This window comes from Phaseolus vulgaris, chromosome 8 (genome assembly GCF_051622355.1).
Source record: "Phaseolus vulgaris cultivar YP4 chromosome 8, ASM5162235v1, whole genome shotgun sequence".
NCBI lineage: Eukaryota > Viridiplantae > Streptophyta > Magnoliopsida > Fabales > Fabaceae > Phaseolus > Phaseolus vulgaris.
Window position 1 is genome coordinate 52,141,970 of NC_143505.1, and position 26,913 is coordinate 52,168,882.

The 26,913-nt window shown below is 31.1% G+C and overlaps 2 protein-coding genes across 10 annotated transcripts; one reads left to right on the plus strand and one right to left on the minus strand.

The window, feature by feature from the left end:
- The first annotated feature begins 5,569 nt into the window (after positions 1 to 5,569).
- Positions 5,570 to 7,297, plus strand: LOC137826584 (TRP-like ion channel protein (Protein of unknown function, DUF599)). The gene is made up of 2 exons (XM_068632596.1): positions 5,570 to 5,950; positions 6,399 to 7,297. The coding sequence occupies exons 1-2, from the start codon at positions 5,789 to 5,791 to the stop codon at positions 6,987 to 6,989; spliced, it is 753 nt and encodes a 250-aa protein (XP_068488697.1). The 5' UTR covers positions 5,570 to 5,788; the 3' UTR covers positions 6,990 to 7,297.
- A 2,288-nt stretch (positions 7,298 to 9,585) lies between these two features.
- On the minus strand, positions 9,586 to 26,671 carry LOC137824042 (DNA mismatch repair protein MutS, type 2). 9 transcript variants are annotated; one of them, XR_016514950.1, is made up of 22 exons: positions 26,321 to 26,671; positions 25,522 to 25,650; positions 25,238 to 25,405; positions 25,067 to 25,150; positions 24,759 to 24,809; positions 23,612 to 23,668; positions 23,448 to 23,530; positions 23,209 to 23,332; positions 23,073 to 23,132; positions 22,215 to 22,457; positions 21,384 to 21,531; positions 19,833 to 19,960; positions 19,599 to 19,646; positions 19,381 to 19,511; positions 14,714 to 14,796; positions 13,491 to 13,594; positions 13,113 to 13,183; positions 11,934 to 12,244; positions 11,523 to 11,713; positions 10,337 to 10,506; positions 10,127 to 10,215; positions 9,586 to 9,961 (listed from the first exon to the last, which is right to left on the minus strand). XR_016514950.1 is itself a non-coding variant. In XM_090294179.1 (19 exons), exons 1-19 carry the CDS (start codon positions 26,516 to 26,518, stop codon positions 11,556 to 11,558), a joined length of 2,379 nt encoding a protein of 792 aa, XP_090150305.1. In that variant the 5' UTR covers positions 26,519 to 26,664; the 3' UTR covers positions 11,522 to 11,555. The 9 variants fall into 9 exon arrangements, 2 of the variants coding, with proteins under 2 accessions (XP_090150305.1, XP_090150306.1); XR_016514951.1 differs by having other exon boundaries at positions 10,337 to 10,502; positions 26,321 to 26,665; XR_016514954.1 differs by having other exon boundaries at positions 21,384 to 21,535; positions 26,321 to 26,665.
- Between the last annotated feature and the right edge of the window lie 242 nt (positions 26,672 to 26,913).

The following is a 26,913-nucleotide window of genomic DNA, read 5'->3' on the forward strand; positions in this document are numbered from 1 at the left end:
TTTTCTTCGTGAAATGATCAGTAGAGACTTGTTGAAATCACACTAGAGATAAAGCTTTTTATTGAGTATGGCTAGTCAAGTAGGTATGACATTCTAAAAGTAATTGGAAAAGGGAGTCATGGTGTTGGTTGTTCGGTTGATGACATTCATATTGGTAAAAAATTGCAATTAATAATTGGCAAATGATGATATTAGCCTTTAACATTTTCAAGTTTTTTCTCTTACAGTTTTTTTCATTGTGATTTGAAGCCAAAAAATATCCTAGTTAATGCTCATTACAAACTAAAAATGTGTGATTTCAGACTTGTTCAAGTTTCACTGAATGAAAGTCAAGCAGCTATAATGATAGGCAAGGGAATTTAGTTGGATATGTACACTTGGACAATACTTATTGATGAAATATTTAAAGTGGGTAGAATCAAGAATGCCCAAAAGACTTTTCAAGATCAGTTGATTAAATACTATTGCGTGTGTCAATATATCTACATATAATGCTATGATCAATGGTTTATGTAAAAGGAATTTACTCGACGAGGCATTGACCTTGTCGTCCATGATGGAAGACAATGATTGCATGTCCGATGCTATAACTTTTGACATAATGATTTGTGCACTGCTTGAAAAGGATGAGACTGATAAGACAAAGAAATTTCTTCATGAAATGATCAGTGGAGGCTTGTTGAAATCAGATTAGAGATAAGATTTTTTTTTATCGAGTATGCATAGACAAGTAGGTATGGCATCTTAGAAGTAAATTGAAAAGGGAGTCACGGTGTTGGTTGTTCGACTGATATTTGAAAAATGATGATATTAGCTTTCAACATTATCAAATTTTTTCTCTTACCGTTTGTTTCGTTGTGATTTGAAGCCAAAAAATATTCTAGTCAATGCTTATTACAAACTAAAAATATGTGATTTCGAACTTACTCGAGTTTCACTAAATGAAAGTCCAACAACTATAATGATAGAGAATGGAGTTTGACCGGATACGTACACTTGGACAATACTAATTGATGGAATGTGTAAAGTTGGTAGAATGAAGAAGGCCCAAGAGACTTTTCAAGATTAGTTGATTAAAGGCTATTGTGTCAATGTATCCACATATAATGCTATGATCAATGGTCTATGTAAAAGGGGTTTACTTTACGAGGAATTGACCTTGTGGTCCATGATGGAAGACAATGGTTGCATGACCGAAGTTATAACTTTTGACATGATGATTTGTGCACTGTTTGAAAAGGATGAGACTGATAAGGTAAATAAGACTGATATACTATTTTATCTATAATATTTATCATCTAATAACTTAAGAATTCTTAATTAATAAAATATACTATTTTATTTTTTCTAAATGAGATATATAAAACTTTTTTTAATTAATTATACGAACTGTATATAAATGAATGAATTAATTGAATATATAATATTAATTTTCGTTATAAAAATTAGAGCATACTTCATAACTAATAAAAATTATACATTTAAAACTACAAAATTAAGTTGATTATAATTTTACTTTTCTTTAATTTATGATATACAATTTTAGTGTAACTTTTTCGCAATTTTAATATCCACATTTAAAAAGGTCTAAAATTTTAATTAAACACATATTTTTCTATCTACCCTAACTTTTTGTCCAATTGAATCTTAAATTTAACATATTCATCACAAATGTTATTAAAAAATAATATAATTAGTTCAAATAAAAAAAAATCAAAATCATACGTTAAAAATTAAAAAAGTACAAAAAAATGTGCATTTATATGGAGTCTTGTTTTATAAATCTTTTGCATTTCCAAAAATAATGAAAGTAGAATGTGTATTCCTGCCTTTATTATAAGATTATAAAAAATATTTCTTAACGAGTAGCTAAAAACGTATTTTTAAGTATACAAAAAATTATATTTTCAATTATAATATTCACATCAATTTATATTTTTATTAAGAATATAAAATCATTACTTCAGACAAAATTCTCTACGATGTGGTGGCTTATAGTGAAGGTTGTATTATGCCTTTCTTGCAGCTAAACTTATGTATCTTTCTGCTTCTTTTTTTATAAAAAAAATTCTGTCGTTTTATTTGTTCTTGAAGGCAATGATGAAAAATAAAAAATTTATTCAACCATTTTATATGATAAGATAATTTTATTTGAATAAATTATCTTTATTCCATAAATGATACAAATATTGAGCATTTATTTTATGAGGATATTTCTAAAAAAATAATTAATACTTTTTAAAGTTTTTTTTTTTAAAAAAATTGAGTTTAAATTTAATTTAACATTTTTAAGATGAGGTTGACATCCACTTTTATATATTATGAATTTCTAATCAAATTTTACAAACTTGATTGATAAATGTGAAATTTACATTTTTTTTAAGTTTTTCTAAAGAAGTGGACTTTAATAGTTATATACAGTAAACTATAAACCTAATTCAACTTTACTTATATACTATGAAATGTCTTTGATCGTCGTGAAATCTCTAAATATTTTTTAAAATAATAAATAATTTAAAAATTAAAAAAATTAACTAAAATAATATACCACGTGAAATGTTTGGCATATAAAAGCATAGTTAGATAAGCATTAACAAAAAAGAAATTAAACGTAACCAAATTAAAGAGCTCCACCATTCAATTAAAAATCCATTAACATTAATTCATGGAAACATATGTAATAATTTATGGATTTGGATTAAGCAAAGTCCTATCTTGCCGTTTAATGAAGAGATGCAAAAGTCAAAATCCAAATTCCAAAGTTAACTTCAACCTCAATCCATTAATTATATATTTATTGCTTTTAGAGATGATACCAATTTTATACAATACTACATAACTTTTAGAGAATTAACAATGTTATCAAATACAAAAAGATAAGGATGAACAACAAATATTTTTTTTTAAAAATATTATCACAATTGTATACTTATACTAGTTTTATCTATATATTTGGTGATCATTTGTTCAAATTTTGTATTTGTTAACAAATTTAAAGATATTAAGTAAAAAGGAATACTTCGTTTTAAATTAGTGAATGCCATTTTTTTCTTGAACTTGGTGCAAATAAAATACATACATTTTCCGTGTGAAAATTTGTGATACACACATATACATACATATATATATATATATATATATATATATATATATATATATATGATTATTCTCTAACCATTGAAAGAGAGCTATCTTAATTAGGAATACAATATATTTTTCTCTAAATATTTAAGACAATGACATATTCTTTTTCTATTTTTTTTCTAATTGTCTTTTTTTTTTAATAAAAAGGGCTATCTTTGACATGTCATTTTTAAAATTCTAAGGTAACATAATTATTTTTCTGATTATATCACAGGTTTAATTAAGACGGTGAGTGAAAATAGCTATATTAAGAAAGAAAATGTAATAACACATAAAAGTAAATTAAAATAATTTCTTTTGAAAGAAATGTAATAATAAGTAATTAGCTTAAAATTGTAATAAAAACATAAAAATAAATTATTTTTTTAGTGAAAAAGACTTTAAATCACTCACAAATAATTATTTACTCACCATTTAAAGTGAAAGCTAGAAATTAAAGTAAGACTTATAGTTCTTGCTCAAAACATTTGAAATGACTAGCAAATTTAAGACTATTAAATAAAGAGTAAAACTAATAAATGTTCTACTCAAAATTAAACGTGAATTTGTTCTGACATTAATGGTTGAATTAACTATTTATTATTAAGTTAAAAATTATAATTAATTATTAAAATATAACTTTTTTCCTTAAATATATAATTATTTAAAAATAACAATTTGATTATGATGCTATGTAGCACCAACACTAACACGATACGGACACGGATATGGAGATACGTATAATTTCTAAAATGTAGGATACGGAGATACAAATCTATATATTATATAATTATGAATTATATAAATTGACAATAAATATTTATATGTACTAAATATGTTTTCAGTTTTTTTTAGCAGAAATATGTTTTACTTGGAAATGATTTGTTCCTTATTTTTATAATCATAATAAAAATTTATACAATAAGTTTGGATTTTTAGAAAATTAATGTATTTATCCTTTTAAAAATTATGTTAAACTCGTGTTAGAATTGTCAAAAATCCAACAAATATTTTTTTAATTGGACACTTAACCGATAAGTGTCCTAAATGTATCATAAGAGTGTGTCGTGTCCGACACGAACACGCCATTTAAAAGGAGTGTCCGATTCATAGGATGCGACTCATCCAACTTTTATTTTCGTCAATTGATGCCATGATATGAAGAATAAATACCATAAATAAAAATTATTATACGATAAATACAGTGATTAATTAATACGAGTTAGTTTCTTTAAATGTGAATTTTGTGGGTTGGCTATCGAAATCCAGAAATCACATGTGTGTCTGACTTCTTCTCTCAAACTTGTACCATGATTCACACCTTCATATGTTTCACATTAGACAAAGGGGAAGAACAAATACAAAATAATGGAAAGGATAATCAAAACTACCTTCAATATTCAATATATAATTATATATATTATTCTTACATATTTACGTCCCAAACTCATCTGGGCTAATACTATCTAACACCGACAGTATAAAAAAATTATAAAATAAAAATTAATTATAAAGACAAAAAGTAATTAATTGTTTTATTAATTAAATTAAATATTGTTTTATAAACTAAAAAATATTAGTATCAATTAATTTATATTATTAATATCTAATTAATTATCAATATTTTACCTATCAATTTTAGAATCTAAATAATTATATTGAATATTGGTTAGAAATTTAAATATTTTTAATTTTTAAAATAATATTTAATTTAGTCAATATAATAATTAATTATCTTTTATTTTTAAATATGATTTTTATGTAATAATTTTCTAAGAATATGTGATTCACATTATTAATTAATAATAATAGCTTAAAAAGATGTAGACCTCATTCGATCTAATAACTCATGTAATGATTGATACTAATATATAATAATAATATTTGTATAAAATACTTTATATCATAATATTTTATATATATATATATATATAATATAAGAAAATCATAAAATACAAACTAATTTTTAGAAGAAAAAAATAATTAGTTGATATAGTGACTGAATTAGAGACTAAAAAATTTTTGATTTCTAAATTAGTTTCTATTATTGTTAAATGGTTTTTAAATTAGTGTATAATTAGCAATTAAGGTTTTTGCTACCAATTATTTAAATTTGGTAAAAAAACCTTAGTTGCTAGTTAGATACCAGTTTATAAACCATTTAATAATAATAAAAACTAATTTAGAAACCAAAATTTTTTTAATCTCTAAAATAATCTCTAATTTAATCACTACAATTTCTAATTATTTTTTTTTCTAAAAATTGGTTTCTATGTTATTATTATCATTGTAATGATATATATAAAAAAAAACTTTAATTCACTTATGAATTTAAAGAAATAATAGCCAATGACGATAGAATGGCATGTGTATGTATGAGGAGTGTGTGTGCATGACATGTAAACCCGACGTTGAGATTGTTCTATATATACCAATTTTGATTACTTTCTTCCCACACATCCACGGCAACACCCGTGTACCACTTCCCCTCTCTTCCTTCCATTTTCAATCTTCAATCTTCCATCTTCACTTTTTCATCTTCCCCACAAAACCTAAGAGGAAAACGAGATCAGATTAAATCTCCATATCCATTTTGTGTTCTGCACACATACTTCTATCTCTACTCTGCAATTTCCCTTTGGTTTCTTAATCACATTGCCATTGAATGGAAAAGAAAGTTCTTGATCTCATTCTAGTGCCCAGTGGCCTCCTTTTGATGTTGGTGTATCATTTATGGCTCTTCTACCGAATCATGAAACACCCCACCAAAACAGTCATTGGTGTCAATGCAATCAATCGCCGTTTCTGGGTCCAGGCCATGATGGAGGTATGTGCACATGTTCTCCTCACAATGCCTGCTCAAAAGTTGAGATTTTTATTTTGGGTTTTCGTTAGTTTCAACAATTGTGTTTCTGGGTTCCAACCAATATAGCATGTTTTGGGAACATCACTCATAATTGGACGTGAATTTCGGACATAACTAATAGTTAGTTTTAGAACTTGTTTTATGCAGCATCATGTGTGCATTTGATGTCAAGTAAAAAAAACCCTGCTTCTGCTTATTTGAGTTATGGATAGAAAAAAGTCTATGATCCACGTTAAATAGTTTCTGTAAACGTGATTTCCAGAATGACAATCAAACAGCAAACACGTCTTTTGCTATCATTTTTAAAGTAATAATTGTAAAAATCCTTAATTTTTCCTTAAAACATTGTTATGCATTATGTTGCATGTTTATGTGTACTGATATTGATTTTGGATGATACTATGTGAAGGATGTGTCGAAGAATGGGGTTCTAGCAGTGCAATCATTGAGGAACAACATAATGGCATCGACCCTTTTGGCCTCAACAGCTATAATGTTGAGTTCCCTGATTGCTGTGTTGATGAGCAGTGGCAACGAGAGGAAAACCGTGATGTCTGAGGTTTTTGGGGACAGGAGTGACCTTGGTCTGTCAGTAAAGTTCTTCTCCATATTGGTGTGTTTCTTGTTGGCATTTTTGCTGAATGTTCAGTCCATAAGGTACTATAGCCATGCAAGTATCCTTATCAACGTGCCCTTCAAGAAAGTGTCCCAAAACCCTAGGCACCAAATGCTCACAGCTGAGTATGTTGCCACCACTGTGAACCGAGGCAGCTACTTCTGGTCCCTTGGCTTGCGTGCCTTCTACCTCTCATTCCCTCTCTTCATGTGGCTATTTGGACCAATTCCAGTGTTCTTCAGTTCCTTGGCTCTTGTTTCCATGCTCTACTTCTTGGATGTTATATTTGAGAGTGGATATTCTGGGGTTCTTGACACTGACAGTGCTCAGGTTTTTGAATTGAATAATCACCATGCAGATGTTGAAATTGGAAGGGATAATTAGATGTTAATTAACCTTTGGTTGATTGTGCTATTGGTTAGTAAGATATGTGTAACAATGCACCTTCTCCAAAATATTTGATCATACAAATATTGAAGATTCAAGTTCAACAACTCAAGTTGACTCGGATTACATGTAAACTCGATTAAAGAACCCTTAGATGGTTAATTAAATAAAGATTAAGGAATAAGTGTTTTTATCTGTAATGTTATTAGATGTAATTGGTATCAGAGAAGAAGAGATTTTGTTTCTTTTTCTTTCCTCTGTTTGGTTTGCACAACCAAATAAAAAACAAATCATGTTCCGTTGAAGTTGAGGATTTTATTTTTTTTACTTTCACTTTTACTTATATTTTTTATTATTTTAAAAAGTTTGCATAGAAAATAATAAATACATTTTTTTTCTTTTGATGGTAAAAAAGAAGCACAACAGAGACAAGACATAGAATATTCTGTGAATGCTAAAATAAAGCAACAAAAAAATGTTTCCAAGATGTGTGCATATTAGAAATAAAAAAATAAATAATTATATATAATATCACACTTTTTAAAAACTAAACCAGCTTAATAATTTTAAATCAAATTACACTACTTTGATAAAAATAGAGAGTACATTTTCTCCCTGAAACTTAATACTTTTTTTAACCAAATTTAAGTAAGTAGTGTTAGAAAAAGAATGTAGAGTGTTCAGAGTATTTCTTTTGTGTGAAACGAGAAAATAAGAATGTGTTCAATTTTGATTTAAAATGAATAAAAAATATTTTAATTTTTAAATTAATTGAGTGTATAATTTATTTCTTCATTATATATTTTTTATACAATTCAATTCTACCTTATAAAATTAAAATCTAATTCTTGAATTAAAATATTTTTAACGAATTGTTCTAGATTAATTTTTACTTTATTTTATTATTTTCCAAATATATTTGTTTTATCTAATTTAAGTATTGCTTTGAGTTAATTTTTTTTTTAAAAATAAGTGTTAATTTCAAATTTTGATTTTTTATAATTTCTTTCTTTCTTAATTTGAATTTTTTTTTATTTAATGAAATATAATATTTGAGATGCTGATAAAAAAAAAATAATATTTGAGATCAATAATAAAAATATCTACTATTATATTTTATTTAATTTTTATAAATTATACTTCAATTGGAAAACACCTTTGCAATAATAAAAAAAAGTTAACTTTAAAGACATTCCTATAATGCTCTAAGGAAAAATAATCCAATTTGTATTCTTCGTACTTGAACAATTATGTAACCCAATTTCTTCCTGTGATCATTGTTGTTAGATTTTTCAACACTAATTATTTGTAGTTAAAAATTAAAATAAGTGAGATAAAAAATATGTAAATAAAAAGAGCAACAAATCTATTACTTAAAGATTTTCAATTAAGGTATTATTTTGATCTCTGTTTATAGTTCATTGTCCATGGTTTATCTAAATCCATCTAGAATGCTAAACTTAGGCAAAATTCATAGTCCAATTTCACTTGAGTACCACTCTAGTTTTTCATACCAGTAATTCAAGGAACATATAAGAATAAAAGAGAGAAAAGTAAGATAAAATGAAGAACATGATACTAAAGCATTTACTTATTTTAATGGATGTATATTATATGCCACTACCTATTGTGGGGTTGCTGCTTGCTACTGTTGCAGGAGATGTTGTATAATTTAGAATAATCAACAAATGTTTCAGTTAGAGAATTTGAACTAATAATGTCTATTGCCTCAAGTAAATTATTCAAAATCATCGTCTCTTGGTAACAGCTTGAAAATTAACATTAGTGGTGCATGATGCAGAAGAAATAAACAATGCCACAAAGTACAAGGACTGGTACAAAAGCAAATTCCATTAGTGGCGTGTGATGTAAAGCTGGAATACCTCGTCATGTGCAATATTTTCTTAGGAAGCCAAGTCAAAACACAATGCAAATTCAAAAACATAAAGTTAGTTCCACTAACTAATTGGCCTGAGGAAAAAGTATTGTCGTGACTCTATTACAAACTAAAACAAAACTCAACCGAAAGTGTCTTGAGCTTTGTGGAAACAAAAAACCTGATTGCAATCTTACCCAAATGAAAAATAACAGTAAAATTCCAAGCTTGTAACCAAAATATCATTATTAATATTAAGCAATACATGCCATTAGCAGTTGCATGAATACAAGCTTAGTATATCAAACTCTTACTACTTATTGTATTCCTTTCAACTACCCATTAGTGCTTGATGAATGAAGTTCCACCAACTTGGTGGAAGTTTTGAATTCAATATCTTTTGCATTTTTAATTTGATCAACTTTATTTTATGATAAAGTCCAGTAGGTAATTGTTCTCCAACTTGGCCATTTTCTTAACAAAATACTTTTAAACCTCGGATCCAGTAAGTCTACTGTCTCCCATGCTTAGATACAACTTGCAATAGCAATAAAATTACTCAGTATATTCCCTGACAGTACCACAAAAAGAAAACTATAACTACATCAGTATATGGGGCAAATAAACTACAATAATTACATGTGTGTTTGGACATGCATTTGAGAAGGTAAAACCGTGTCTATTTCTTAAAAAAACTTAGAAACTTCACTAGGTTGCTTATGAAAAAACATGCATTTCATAAATTTTGATGCAGAACCAAACACCCTACACAAAATTGTGTTGGAAAAAGAAAACTAGTTTTATACATCAACCGTGTGTTTTTACCACAATCTTTCTAAACCACAAGGGTGGGGCTAGTGGTTGGGGAATATAGTTTGTACAAGATCTTAGATTCTAACTTGGTTATCGCCAATATAACATATAAAAAAGTGTTTCTGCAGTCAGGCCATGCTCCCTTTTCATTAATTGATTTTATAGGGGGGGCGTGGAAGGTGCTTTTTTGGTAAAAGGAATCCAAGTACATAATTGGAATCCGTTAGTATCTTCTTCAAGAGAGAGCAGGGACATTCCACCTCCATCAGGGTCAAAAGGCCTAAAATAGAGAATACAAACAAATGGTTCATTTCTATAGATAATACAATTAGCAGTACCAAAAATAAAGGGCACCTAACAAATTCTCATAGGACGGCTCATTTCTATATAAAGTGAAAAGAAACAAAGGGTAAAATACCTAAACCTTTTTGTTTTCTATGAATACCTGTCACTGTTCTTTCCACTAAGCAAGCACCATGAGATGTCCACAACTTTCTTTAACTGAATTGCTTGTTTTCTTCTGTTTTGCACATTCTGACAAGGAGACAAAACCATAACAGGGTAATGCTTCTTGATTTGAATTTGCTAACAGTTTAAGTTGCTTAAATTGCATATCAGTCTACAGAATTTGTATGCATCACCAAGAAAAATGTACCTTGCATAATTAGCACGCCAACTATTTGTAATGCTGATGACATTGCAAAACTGTATTTATTTACAAATCCGGCTAAATCTAGGAACTGAAGTTTCTGAAACTGAAAGTCCCCCCACCTTTGTTTCAACTCACTTCACATCATATTGTAGCAGTTTCAATGCACATTCTTCCTTTTCAAGGGCATACAAATAAGTTAAACAGATATTTTAGACTTCTAAAGGGTAAGGGGTGTTAGAGATGAAATATAAAAATAATAAAACCATTGGGTGTCTACACCTATCAGATTAATCTTTTGGGGACAGTTGGTTCATGACATGGTGTCGAAGTCTATGACCAAATAGTCTAGTGTTCTATCCTTACATGTATATTCTTCTAATAAGGTAAAAGTTAAAATTTAGTACAAGATAGGTGCACTTGCAAAGGTTCTCATATGAGGTACCACATTAGAGATGCAATACAAAACCATTCATGTTTCTTCGGTTTATAACAAAAGCATTTGGGATTGTTGGTTCATCACAGAAAAGGGTGGCTATATAGATCCAATTTGTGAACCGATACTTAAGTCTGCAGACCTTCAGATAACGAATTAAATCAGCATAATTATAATCACTTTACAGGCTTGGTCTGTTAAATCCGTGGATTTGATATTGCAGCATTTTAGATGAAATTATTACACAAGTAACCAACTAAAAAAAGGGAATTTTGTTCAATTTGGTATATTTTAGCTTGATTTGATAGATTTTAATGTAGTAGATATTAGTTTGGTAATTTGGTATATATTAGTTTGATATAAATTTCTTTTAAATTGATCTATTTTTCATTTTTTCAGATTATTACTGGGTGTGTGGATCCAATATAGAAAAAAAAAGACCATTTATTTCACTAATCAGACTTATCTGGTTATTTAAAACACGGGTTGGGCAGACCGGTCTTAAACGGGCAGATTGGTCTCCTTACCCACCTATAATCAAGGGATGGAGTAAGGCGCATCTATACTTAGTTGCACAATAAAATGCACTGACTTCTAAAATAAAAAATTATAAAAAATCAACTTTCAATTCTCGAAACTTGATGCTTCATAATTTCTATTAATATATGGACTTTCGTGTGGTGCAGGGTTATTATTATACTATGCAGTTAGAAAAATGGCAAACCATATGATCCTAAGCACAAAGAAAACACTTACTCATTTATGACCATGGCCATGGTTTCCCTACTTTTATGATCTTTGAACGTCAGTTAGTTTCAGCTTCAACTTCATGATTCCAGCTTGAACTACAATTTCTCCTTTGGATGAATCCACTTCTAAAACCGTCACTTTTTTCCCAAGGGAAGAGATATGAACAGTATCACCAACCTTGGGAGGCTTAGACTTACCTGCAACATCAATAAGGTGAATGACATTTGCACCAGTATTCCTATGATGTAAAAAAATCCTCAGTATAAGACTAGACATCATAACTTTAGTGTGTTCTATCACTAGGTAAAAATAAACTAGAGCGGTACACTTAATTCAGATGCAAGAAATTAAATATATTATCTCATTGCAGTTTGGTTTCCTTGTATATCCCTCATGTTTCATTATCTTTCCACATACCTGAACCTAATGATGATTGACTAAAAACTTTTACAGCAGATGTACTTCTATCAGCAACAGTAGGTTCTTTGTTATTTGCTGCAATTTGGCTTTTGTTGGTTGCTGATAAATGAGAGCTGCTAATAGTTTTATTGTTCTGTGAAGGTTGCTTAGCTGATATATCCATTTCCCTCACTTTCTTGCGAAGGATGGATCTTGCCATTGCTGCAGCGTCGGATACATCTCTCATCTTTTTAAATCGTATATCAGTACTATGTTTCATAATCTTCCTTCTGGTGTTCAATAGACTATTGTAAAGTTCTCTGGAGTGCCTACAATTACAAACAAAAGAACCCAATTAAAAATTTATAGATGCTCCAAGTCCAAGGTAAGATGGATCTTGTTAATAATTATCTGGAGCAAGGTATGGTGGATCTTGTTAATAATTATCTTGAAGAATTATTATTACAAGCCAAGACAAAGGAGAACTGCAGTACACAGTGGATGAAACAGTTAAGAAAATTAAGTCAATTTTAAATAATTTGTGAACAACTAGTCAGAATAATACAAGTAATGGGAGGATGATATATAACATTTCTTTCCCTCATCTTCCTCGTTCTTGCAATCTGATTAGACCCTAGTAAAGAATCTGAATAAGTTTACTAGGATTATATTTCCATAATAAAAAAAATTCATTGAATGGATTATCTATGAGTAATACTAATATATAGCACACGACTCTTGCATTTATTACTAATTACTAACAATTACTTTGTTACTAAATATATGGTTGGTTCTACGCTCTGATAAATGAATCCTCCATGGTTAATCAAGGTTTCCATCCATTGCACAGAAGAGAACACAGGATAACAAAATTTACAGGTGGTCAGTCTAACAAATTCTCTCCAATTATTAAAACAGAGGGATGGAAGCCTTGTAACAAGTATTAAGAATTCTGATAACTGCAGAAAAAAAAAAATACTAACCATCGAGAACTAAAAGCAAGATGCGAATATGATTACATGATCCATTTGTCCTTGAATGCATTACAAATTGAATGAACTTAATCCATTGTTAGATACATAACAAGTGCCTATGTTATAATCAGGAAATGACCTCTCTTTAAATTGTCCATGAAATGCAAATACGGGGATAAAGCCTGCAATGAATTTAACTTTTTTTTAAAGCAAAGAGTCTCACATCAGATAATTACGCGCTTCATCCATCAGCTCTTTGTAATTTTGTTTAAACCTTTCCATATCAGTTATTACCTACATGAAAAATAAACTATGTTGAAACAACTAAAATATTTGCAATACATTAAAAGAATTAGATTTGATAATGTGGTAAATATATGGAGGCACAGAGCCCTGTATAAAAACTACCACCATATAATACATGCCAATTTATTTGTTTCAAAAATATCCATTTTAGTACCAAGTTCAAGGCAAAAAAATGGTCTATTCATTACTTTAAATTTAAAAAAATAATATAAATAAACATCATGTTCTTAGAATATCATACACAACCATTAACAGATAATCAATATAATTAAGATATATTTCAGAGTACATATACCTCATCTATCTCTGCACTAGCAGAACCATATAACTTACGAGAAGTATCCACAACAACAGATGGTAGTCCCAACCTCTCAGCTATATTTATTGCATTTGAGCGACCTACAATGGAAATCTCTTTTGGTGTTATACACATTAAGTGTCCATTATATCTGACCATCATTTCAAATGGTCCATGAAATATGCAATTTCCTGTTTTGAACATAAAATTTAATACATTGCTTCACCCAAAATATACTGCAAACATAGTTAGAGAACTGGATTGAACTGGTTAAACCAGAAACTTGTCCATCAGCTGGTTTGGTCCAGCCTTTCAAATCATTAGCAAACTGACCTTTGAACTGAGTACTAGGTGCAGACAATCCTGAATATTACAAAGTGGTCAAACATTTGATTGATAAGCAATCAAAACTTTAGTATAGAAACCATCAGTTGAATCTCTGAACCGATATAAGTCATTTTGAACTGTGGGAACCACTTGTTTTAATTGATGACCACTTTATTTCATCCTGTTAGAATCTTGTAAATACAGTAATGGTGGATATTAGGATTAATTAGACTGATTCTACATTAGGGTCAAGATATTGTTACTTCTGTAGATGATTTTTCCCATTGCATGTCGTTATATTTAATGTAGATGATTAATATGTATTATTTTACTAATGAAAATTTACTTATATTATTTCACAATTCAGATCTAATCTAACTTGACTACTTATAAATACATGTTAGTTTGTTGTGTATTATATTACATTATTAAAAAAAATATTTAACTATTATTGGTTTTGAGGGCAAGCTTTGTCATGTAAGACTAATTCCGTATGACACATAGATCATGGGTTCAAGTGAAATGAAACAACCTCTTCACTTGATGGTAAGTAAGTAATGCACAAACAAAAACCCTTTATTTTATTTCAGTCAAAAGGATTGTAATTTGCAATGAAAAAATGTAAATGTATAACGCCATTTGAAAATGATACCCCTAGCAATTGAAACCTTATAAAGAAGTTTCCTTTTAGGCTTATCCCTTCATAGTGAACCATCTTTTCGGGATAGTAATATTCGAGAATTTATCTCTAGCCTTTAGATGCTTCAGACGAACACAAATACACACAAAGGAAGGAGAAAAACCGAAACATAAAACAGGGTATTAGAAAACAAGTGAAAGGCATAAACAATTTTGTATTCATTTTTATTATTCATGAGTCAAAGAGTTCTTACCTGGTACACCCCACAGAATCTTGTAAGTTGGCTTCAAATTCACTTCATCAAACTCCATGCATGCATTTTCAAAGGCTTCATCACTACTCATGAATAAAACTCAAATGTCAAAGCAAAACTAGAGTCTACGGTTTTGTACTTTTCATGAGAATACAAGTAAAAGGATCATATATTTTAAATGCATTGAAGAAAAGATGCATAGAAAACAAACATCCGAACAATGGATTTAATTTAAATCAGATCCATTTGGACAGAAGTTCAAAATTATCAGAGTTATTGCTGTAAATAGCATATTATTAGAATAAAAAAATATACTTAATATCTCCAAAGAATTAAGAAAAAATATCTTTAGAATCTTCTTATTACTTTTAGTAGTTTATTTCCCTTTTTTAAAGGTTTTGATTATTACAAATAGAAATGGTGAGAATGTAATTATTATGTTAAAATAATTCTCTATTTTCTTAGATTCAATGTTTTCGTTGCCTTGTTAACAACTGTCATCGTCGTTGTTTGCCATCATTGTTGTGGTTAATGGAGGGCTAGAAAGGTGTGCCTCACTCACTGTCGCCACAGACAGGGTTGGCGAGACTTCTTGAACACCAAGGGGTGGTGACGTCTCATTTGACCTAATTTGGTTTTTTTGCCAAACAATTTTTTTATGAGGAATTAGAGCGATAAGGGCTAAACCTTTATTATCTCTGTCTTGTGTTTTTCAATGTCTTACATGAAAGCTTTTAAAGAGAAAATTGACCATTTGAGAAAAAATGTTGAATCAATGACTAAGTCCTCTAGATCATATACCCTACCCATGAAAGGTAAGTGTATATTGAATATTATTGGCCATCTGACTTAAGATGTTTGAATTCTTGATTAGAGAGCAACGGATCACATAACTCCTTTTCCTAAGCTCTTCAATTTGTATGTCAAAATGACTAGATAACAACTTATTACAGTTGCAAATGGTGATAGTGTACCCATATGCAAATCCAGGAATATGACTTTAGAAACATCTATTGTATTAAATGATGTTTTATATATCCCACAACTGAACAATAGTCTAATCTCTATACTAAAGCTCACAAAAGATTTGAATTGTTCACTAAGTTTTTTCTGTATTGAGTATTTCAAGACCTTGTCACGAGGAAGACAATTTAATTGTTAAGAAGCACATTGGGTTGTTTGTGTTGGAATTCAAGGGCTAAAACAAATGTCATAAGCCAACAAGCAATACAAAAAACATGAGCAAATTCCCAAATATGACTTGACTATAAAAGATTTGGGCATCTCTCCTTCAACCTTATAAAATTCCCGTTCCCGTATGTGTTCACTATAGAGTCTGTTGAATCTTTGCAAAATGTTCACGATCCAAGTGATGAAGCCACCTCAAGGAAGAAGAAAAATACAAATTTTGGCAAAAAGTATCAAGGATAACCCATTCTAACTCCAAAGCAAGAAAAGTTATCTAACTTGGAGGTAAAGGCCCTAAAGGTTATAATGAGGTGGTAAGTGTTATTAAGAATTTGCCCATTGCCTTTGTTTGATTGAGCACTTATTATTAGGCCAAAAACTATAGCTAATAGTTAGAGTGCAACTCTTTCTACTTAAGAGTGTAACGGTCCAAATTTCATGATTTGATTGTAACTTGATCCACTTGGCCTCCATCACAAAACAATCAATGTCACCTACAACAATTTCCCCTTCAGCAATCGTCGCACTAGGAATTGAATTCTTCAATTGTGACTCAACCCACCTGGTCTACACCATAGGACAATTGAGTAACCTCCAACAATCTCCCCGTTAATAATTGTCCTACTGGGAATCGAACTCATGACCTTATTTTTTATACCAATTGTTGGATCAAGCGTTTACCACTAGGTCAAAAGCTATAGCAAATAGTCAAGATGCAAGTCTTTCTACTTAAGAATGTAGCAACCCAAGTGCCATGATTTGATTGTGACTTGATTTGGCCCACCTAGCTTCTATCATGGGACAATTGATGTCACCTGCAACATCGTTGAGAAAGGAAAAAATATCACGTTTTAAATATCTTATTTCCAAATATGTTTACACTGATAATCTCTCTAATAGACATCAAAGCTTTATTGTTGCCATAGAAAATCCTAGTTCAATCTAAGAAGGCATGAGATGTGAACATTAGACTCAAGCCATAAAAGTGGAGATCGATGTAGTAGAAAGAAACTCAAACATAGAAGATTCTTGACAAACCAAGAGATAAAACGGTAGTAGGGTGCAAATGGATATACTCAAAGGGATAAGTATAAAGCTAGATTGGTTGCAAGGGGTATACTCAAACTTATGGAACTGATTGTGATATGAAGACATATAGTTTGAGTTGTTCTTGCACTAGCAACTCATTTTGGATAGGAATTATACCAATTGGATATGAAAAATTCCTTTCTTCATGGAGGTTTAGAAAAATAAGTGTACACGGAGATTCCTCCAGGATTTGAAACTCACAGTGGAAGGAATAAGGTATGCCCCAAAAATGGCCTTATATGGTCTTAAACAACTCCAAGAGCCTGGTTTGGGAGAATTACAAAAGAAATGGTTTCCTTAGGATATAAGTCAAACCAAAGAGATCATACTTTATTATTAAAGCACTTCGTTACAAGTAAACTTACACTATTGTTAGTCTATGTTGATGACATGATTATTGCATCAAATAATGAAACACAAAAACTGGCTTTAAAGGAAAAATTGGCAGCCCAATTTGAAATAAATGACCTAGGAAAACCTAAGTATTTCCTAGGAATAGAGGTTGCTTATTCAAAATAGGGGATTTTCATCTCCCAAAGAAAATATGTACTTAATCTCCTTAAAGAAACAAGTAAGATGGGATGTAGAACCTCAAAAGTTCTTGTTGAACAAAATTATAGAATTGAAATTGGAGACAATTCTCTTGTAGAAAAAATCCAATATCAGAGATTGGTAGGAAAACATTTATTTATCACACACGGGACCAAATATTTCTTATGCAGTTAGTGAGGTAAGTAAATTTATGCATGATCTGAGAGAAAGACACGTGCAAGTAGTTGACAAAATTCTTTAGAACTTGAAATCAACACCTTGACCTTTGAAGATATTATTGTTTAGGAAACAAGACACTTTTTGACCTTGAAGATATATAGTGATATAGACTATTTAGGTTTTGTCACTGACGGACAAAATCAACACCTGGGTACTTTATGTTTCTTGTAGAATCTAATGACCCGAAGAACCAAAAAACAGGAAAAAGTATCTCGTTCTAGTGCAGAAGCTGAATTTTAAATCCTTGTTCAAGGTACTAAAGGACTCTGGATGAAGATCATACTTGTTGACCATAAAATAAAGATTGACATCCTATGCAATTCTGTGATAACAAGTCAACCATGAAAATTGGCCATAGTCCAATCGAACACGATAGAACCAAACATATTGAAATTAATAGACACTTCATCAAAGATAATCTTGATAGGGGCCTAGTGGTTACAAATCATGTCCCTACAGGATTGTAGATAACAAACATTTTCACTAAAGAGCTTTTTCATAGCAAATTCCAAGATCTTGTAGGAAAGTTGGGAATGATTGATATTCATTTACTAACTTTAAGAGGAGTGTTGTAAATGGAAGATTATTAGGATAAAAATATTCTTAATATTGAGAAAGTAAATAGGAAAAAATATCTTCAGAATCTTCCCATTCATTTCAGCATATTTTTTTCCATTTTTAAAAGGTTTTGATTATTTTTTATTACTACAAATAGAGATTATAAAGAATATAATTGGAGTGATGATTATTAATAAAATAATTCTTTACTTTCTTACAGCGTTCAATTATTATAAATGGTGCCACTCATTTAAAAATGTTGGAAATCCCACATCAATTAGAGATTAGAGCCGGTTTTATGAGGTTGAGTTAGGCTTAAAGTCCACTTCTTAAGATGGTATCAGAGCTCGTCTTGTGGCTAAGGGTTATACCCAAATTTTTGGTTTAGACTATGGTGATACTTTTTCTCCAGTAGCAAAGATGGCCTTTGTTCGCTTATTCATAGCTATGGCTGCTCTTCAACAATGGCCTCTTTATCAACTGGATGTTAAAAATGCTTTTCTTAATGGGGATTTGCAGGAAGAAATTTATATGGAGCAACCTCCCGGTTTTGTTGCTTAGGGGGAGTCTTCTGGATTGGTATCAGAGCCTATCCTAGCAAGTATTTGTTGGGTTTATCAGGCCACCCGCCATCGAGCCGTTATCGGACCATCCATAACATATATCTTCACGCACGAGTTGGTAGCCTCGGCGTGAGGGGGTGTGTTGAAAATCCCACATCGACTAGAGATTAGAGTCGGTTTTAGGGGGTTGAGTTAGGCTTAAAGCCCACTTCTTAACAAAAAACAATAAAAATATTTCATTACTATTGACCTTTGTTGCTTTAATGATCTAAAATTTCTTACTTGGTTGTGTAAAAGTTGCACTGGCAATGAATCAAATTTAGGTATTTGCACCCTTAAAAAAATGGGTACATGCCCATTAGACTAAAATTTGTTTCCAATAATTTTGATTCTATTTCTTTTCTTTTGTTCATCTTTCTCTATTTTACAGGCGAAGATAATTTCATGTAGTATATCCAAAATCAATATTTTTAAGCTGTTCTCATCTGTAATGACTACCTGTATTTTAGAGTTTTCAATTCACCATGATGAGTAGTAGCCATAGTCAACAAACAACTGTCATGAGCAAAAGATTCCAACAATGACATTCCTAGTGCTGCTCCTTCAAGAGGGTTTGTTCCTGCACCAACCTAATAATAGCAAACAAAGTACTATTCGTCACGCACATATATGACATTACAAATTCGAACTGTTAATTAAACTCAGAAAATACATGCCTCATCAAGTAGCACTAGTGATTGGCTCGTTGCATGTAATTTAATATGCTGCAAGATAAAATTAGAAGGTGAAATAAGATTCTTTTATATTTTAAAAATAATAAAGGAAAATTATGCCAGTCAATTTCATCATAGCTCTGTTATTATGCATCGAGGTGTGAAATATACAAGCAATAACAGAACGAAAGGGCCATCAGCATTTAAGTTCTACACAATTAAAACATTATTCCTTACACTTATCTGCTTTAAGTGGCCAGAGAACGTAGACAAAGATTGTGATAAGGACTGCTCATCACCAATGTCAGCAAAAACAGAATCAAACCAAGGAATTTTCGCAGATTCTGAAGCAAGAACATAGACACCTGCAACATCGCAGGTTCTGAATAAAATTCAAATATTTAAACAGAACAAGCACAAAACTTATTTGGTTCAAATATATGGTTTCATTAATTAATCCTACAAAGCTATTCATGAATAACAATGGTATACTGATAAGTACACCAACACTTGAGGAACCCGCCCTCAAAAGCTAGCTATTAAAAGGGAAGAACCAAACACTTAAATATTTTACCAAACCTTGCATACTACTCAATGTGAGACTTAGGCACCACATAATACCCAACTTCCTATTAGACCATTGCCTCTCAGAGGTGACGTCCTGACAACTTTTTACTTGGTGACACTTCACTCGATCGTTACTCAGAACTTTCCACTGATCAGAAGTTCAGAACCCTCTATAGGTAGCCCTTTTCTGAGACATTGACAACTAGGCCTGAAACGAATTGAAAGATAACCTTTTTCTGTTTCCCTTCTCTCTCTCTCTCAAGAACTATAATAGTGATTCTCCTATAATTTAGGGGTTGATTTCTAATACTCCCCCTCAAACTAGGGAATAAGTATTAGCCATTCCCATGTTGCCAACATTAGACTCAACTACATCTCAACAAGGTCTTTGTGAGCATGTGCTTCCTAGTACAATGGTAAAGTTGTGCCTGGTCATGAGTTCATATCCAGAATACTCCTAAAAAAAGTGCATAATAGAAAATGAGTATGGAGTTTGCTAGCATCACTTATTTTTTTTTAGAAGGAATACGTTAGCTAGCTATAACTACAAATTTCTTAAAATACACCCAATGCGTAACTTGATAACTTATTCCTTCTAAAAATAAGTGGTTGTAAGTTAGCATGATGTATATTTCATGGTTGAGGGGACAGTGAATTCATTGAAACTAGATTACAAATCAAATGATTCACCCCCTCTCTAAATTCTTTTGTCCAGGTTTGAGGAAGATGTCACAGGATAAAACCAATCCACGTCAAGAAACCAATGGTTAAATTCCAAGAGGCTCTCAATAATTTAAATTAAATGAATTTCTACTTGACAAAATACAACAATGCTTTTGATAGACTGCTTGACACAGGACATAGTGTTGGGAAAGATGATGATTCCTTAATGGGCCTTTAGCAAGGCAGGTCTATGATATTGATTATGTGCTTAGGAAAAAGAGAGAAGAATGAAAGAATTGAAGAGTTGCTGATGTGGCGAAGTAGTGTGATGATTATTATGTATCTTTTTAGTTAGAAGCCATAGGGATTGGCAGAGGATTATTCCTTCTCTCACGAACATAATTTTTTTGTATTTAATACAAACTATTCTTCTCTTCGTTTTATCATTCCTTCTACAAACCTCTATTAGTTTTATTTATACAACAGTTTTAATGATGTGCATGTATTATTATGATGCTAAACATTCAGAAATAGGGGTCAGGGGGGCAATGGACACACCTGATTTCGCCATCATAGCAGCCAATCCCACAGTCTTCAAACATATGGTTTTACCACCAGTATTAGGGCCAGTTATAACTACAACACGAGTTTTCTTAGATATCAAAAAATCAACTGGTACTGGCAGGGCATTGTCCAGAGTGGCATCCTGACTACCAGAAGTACTTCATCATGAGTGAACACAAAATGCATTATAAGCATAGAAAAGAAAAACATCGAAAGTTTATAAAATAAACTATGATATACATTGGTTAGGGGAAGAACCCTAAAGCAACTTCCTAAACCCCTAAGTTACGTTTCTTTTCTTTATGATATAGTCCTTTTGTCCAATTTTTTCCTGATATTTTCTCACGGGAAGAAAATAAGAGGTGAAAGGAAGTAATTGATCAGTATAAGAAACAATCAGAAGACCATGTTCTTTAAGCCTCCCTAGATTGAAAAGGGCACAGTATTACAGACAATCAACACGAAAGCCTTTTCATCAAAGATTTCCAACCTAGCAATAGAAACCACTCTCCAATCCATCCCCCAATAAAACAAATAAAAAGGGGATACAAATTAATATGAAGAAAATAGTAGTTTTCTGTTTTTCAAAATGCATCCCCCAATAAAGTACTTAGGAAATAAATTTTTTATGTATCACATGTTTAAATGTGTTTTGTGTCCATGGGTATTAGTGCGTAGGAGTTGCATCACTTATAATCGTAGGGAGATAGTAGTCTTCACTAAGTCTATCAAGAGTCTATAAATTAGTTTGTAGTGTTTATTCCTCTCATCTCCCCTCTCCCCCCCGTTTTCTTTAAATTCAGCATGTGGCATCTGTCACTTAACTGAAGTAGCAAGATTGACATCCTTTTTGGTCCTTTTCAAATTCTCCCTATGCCTATGGAGCAAAAGAGGATGATAAGCTTTTAGAAGATACAACTTCCATCCCCTTTTGTTGGCCAATGGTCCATAGGAATTTTCACTCCTTCGTAAGAAGGCTTCTGTAGTAGAAGATTCACTCCTATCTGGCAAAAATATATGAGGACTTGACCCTCCAAACGAAAGTCCATAAGTAGCACGAGCATTAATCTGCATAAAAGGAACCACATTACTGACTATCTTTTTGCACAGTAAGAAAGATTATCATGTTGCCAAATATAAAATGTTAATTGAGGTCACCTACCAAAGCAAGTTCTTTAATTTGTAAGCAACTTAGTGGGTAGCCATGGGGGCACTAAATCCCAAGTTTATAGTTATACTAATACTATTATTGTGGTTTATATTTTATATGGTGTCAAAGATAATTTTAAGGGCAATCATAAGTATAGTCAATTCCATTGGACCTCTTTTGATGCTAGATGCAATAAAAAGTGAACAGACCAAACACAATTTTTGTTCAAAAGCAATATATTATTTACCTGGCAAATAATATACTTACTGAATTAATTGCTTATCATATCATATATCCCTATTTAATTAATCAAATCATATTTCTAACATAATCAAATCATATCTCTCAATTCAAATCAGAAATAAGAAAACTCTCAAGGGAATGATCATGGAAAGGAAAACCAGTAAACAAACTCCTTGAAAGGCAACAAAGTAAATCTTGCAGGAGAATAATTGCATAATATAGTGGAATATAGAAAGAGCAAACGAGAAGTGGTGATCCACTTTTCTTTAAAAACATTACAAGGTATTTACCACATCTAGTTGAACCAAACTGTTTAATATCTTTTCAATATCATCAAGGTCCAACTGCATCTGTACACGAATTAAGACATCATATGAGAAAAAAAGAACATGACCATTAGAATATTTATAATATCACATTTGTAACCTTTTTGGTTAATGCCAAAAGCACATCTGCTTCAGCCTTTGCCACCAAACTTCTTGCTCGCTGCAACTCATCATTTAAAGGAACAACAGAAAGTGGCTCTATAGTACTTCCAATTCCTGATCCACTGCCAATAAATACTATCTTAAGGAATGGAATTTATGTGCACCTACTAGCTTTATTGACAAACATTATTTCATGAACAATAAGTGATCAAAGTTTTGTTGACAAATTTTATGCACCTGGACAATAATAGACCCTTAAAACTTGTCTTTTGTCTAGAATCAACTCTTATGCACCACCTGCCATCTTCGTTATTCACTTCCTGTGTGAATTGTTACAGAATTAATACAGAAAGAAACAATTATATCGAAAAGAAATACATGTAGAGTCAAAAGAATCTTACTAGGATTGAGGTTTCACTCCTTTCACTCCTGATTATGCTCTCTATTAGCTGTTTTACCTGAAGATAGGAAACAAATAATCCTAATGGAATGTATAAAATGAACTCTTCTAAATTAAAATAAACATACATATATTGTATTCTGATAATATAAATAACCATAGGAAAAATATAAAGTCAGAATAGAAGGCATAAAAGATTTACTAATATAGCATTTTACATAGTGTGTGAAAGAATTTATTGCAAAATAATCATAATGTTGAGAAGTGAATATATTTCACTGATACAGAACTGATTCTATCGGGAGGTATAAATTGGAAGAGGAGAATGATTCTGTACACTAATTTGGCCTAAAAATCAGGAAAATATTATTCATATAACTTCTGTACTGTAGCTATAAAGAAGGAAAGACAAATTCCAATTACATCATCAAGCCTATTATTAACAGCATAAATCAGACCATATTAATCCTGATTGATTTCCATATATAAAAAAATCTCTACATTCTGGTTTCTTTCCTTAATTTTCAACAATATTATATCAGTATTAATTTAATTCCAAATTTGAATTCAATGCTCCCCTAATCAATTTCCACATGTTTTGTTCTATCATGATGCAGAGGACTTCTTGCAATGCTAATGGCAGAAATTCAGCTTCTACACTAGAAAGGGATACCCTATCTTGTTTTTTGCTTCTCCATGTCACCCGACTTTCTCCCAGAAACATACAATACCTAAGGGTAGACTTTTTGTCAATATCAGAACTTACATAGTTTGCATTAGTATAAATCTTCAGGGTTAAAATGTTGTCTTTCCTGAAGAATATTCCCTTTCCTTGGCCTTTCATTTCAAATTGGGCGGCCAAGTTTTCCTTTCAAGCCAATTTCTTGTTTCATCATCTCTTGCAATAATCATGTTATCCACATAGAACAGTAGTAGTGTAAGTTTACCTGTAATGAAGTGCTAATTTTTTTCCTATTGTCTAATTACTTGAGATACCCACGAATAAATCTTTCTATTGTCTACTTTCTTTGTCAAACATTCAAATCTAAATATCTTAACTGAAAACTATTAAACTACATACATTTTTGCTGGAGCTAGTATGTACAGAAATAACAGTAATAAATATCACAAAAATAAACAAGAGTTACCTTTCTCTCAATCACTTGCACTTGTTGGCGTGAATGTTTAAGGGCTGGACTCTAAGAAGAATATATGTTTATGTTACAAGCACTTTTTGCAAAAAGTGAACAACGTAAAACTGACAGTCAGCTGTATGACAACAAGAAAAGAAAGATGCACAGCTGAAGTATTCTCTTCATTTAATACATGTACTAAAGAATGCTAAGAAAATTTAAGATAATATATGCCATCTCAAACCAAATAAAATGAGTGGCGAACCACTAACACAATATGCAGAGTTAGAAAAAAGGAAACTTGAAGGAGACATGAAACAAACCGCAGAGTCCTTAACAGAGCCATCTTCATCAACAACTTGCTCTATCACTTTAATTAAGGACCGATTGATGACGAATTCCATTATCTGCAAGCATGTTTAGGGGGATGAAAAAGGCCAGAAACATAGAAACATTAATTATACGAGAATGACACATTCAAAATCTCCATTTACCAATTCTGTAAGAGGCATGAAACGACCATGCCAATCTTTGTCTTCCTTAATTGCTGCCTTGAGATCACCCTGCAAGATCTCAGCACACTGCAGAAGAGTGACAATGGCCCGTGCTTCATTGCCACTCACAGGTGTACTTCTCCGGGCATGTTGAATTGCGGTTTTGACCTACAAAACCTTGATTAGCAATAAAGAAAACAGAAACATGAAGAACTGTTTTAAGTTTAATTGCAATTATTATTATTATTATAAAAGGAACCAATTTATACACATTGATTACTGACCAGCATAGCATCAAGGTGCCCCAAGTGCAATCTGAGAGTGCCATGCTTGTGCATTTCGACGGCAGCATTTGTTTCCTCGAGAAGTGCAAGACTTTCTTCAAAAGTTTGATTCAGAGACCATAGCTGGTCCTGTCACATGAACACCCGACATCATAATATGGAATAAGACATGTTTACATATGTAACGAAAAGTGGAATATAATTGAATGAGAAAGATTGGAATAAAAAAGGAAAAAGTTATAAATATAATTTCATTATTTAGTTTAGATAGCCAATTCATTTTGCACCAGCAAACAATCTCACATTTCAACGTCAAATACGTTGACGAGGTTAATTTAAACACAGATTTCAAATGCATAATCAATTTTATCAAAATCAGTTCTACCCCAACTTTACATGTTTAGTTTCATGTTGAGTCCTTCAAAATCACAATGAAATATCAGTTATCGTAATTTTAAGTAAATGTTGACATAATCAGTCCCATGTTGAAGAATTGGTTATGAATCCATAATTGATTTTGAGTTGAAGTAACTTTAAGTAGCTTTTGCATTTAATCAGAAATTTTATACTGAGCTTTTTCTATAAACTTACTTCTTCCCTCTAAAATCAATTCTAATCAAAACCAAATTCATTCAATGTCAATCTTCAAAAAGCTCACTAGGCATACAGAAATGAAATGAACACTTGGTCTTAAACTCCAACCAATTAAACATAATATTATTTCATTCATCCCTTAGCATAAATTTCAATGGACTCAACTCAACCCAACCAAACATAGGAGAAAAGGCTGAAAAGGGACCTTGAGGGCTTGACGGCCCAAGGAAGTGGTGGCGAAGGAAGCGACTAAATCGCAAACTTTGTCCCATTCGAGGACTCTGAGGCTGTCGTGGTGAATAGAAGCTGACACCCTTTGCCTTAGCCTTTGCATATGTCTCTGCTTCCATTTGTTAATGGTGATTACTGGGACAACAGGTATGGTTATGGCGAAAGATAGCATTTTTATGTCATGGGTATTTCTTCAAACAATTGGGTTCAGAAGATTGCACAGTAATGTTGCTGATAGGATGAGAAGAGGAAGCAACACCACTACACTTGGAGCAACAACATTCACTGCTGAACTTAACCACTTTTGAGAATCAAATATGATACTACCAAAAAATAATAATGATTTAAAATGATAAAATATGGCTTTGTTGTTTCTCTAAAAAAATTAAATTTGGTTTTCGTTCTATGAAAACATTGCCTTATTATTTTCTTTTAATTTATAAATTTTTTTTAGTCTTCAAAATGATTATAGGTAATAATTAATGACAATTATAAATAGTTGTAAAATATAAGTATGTGGACAAAAGTATATTACTTTTAGATTGGATAAAAAAAACGGAAGACTAA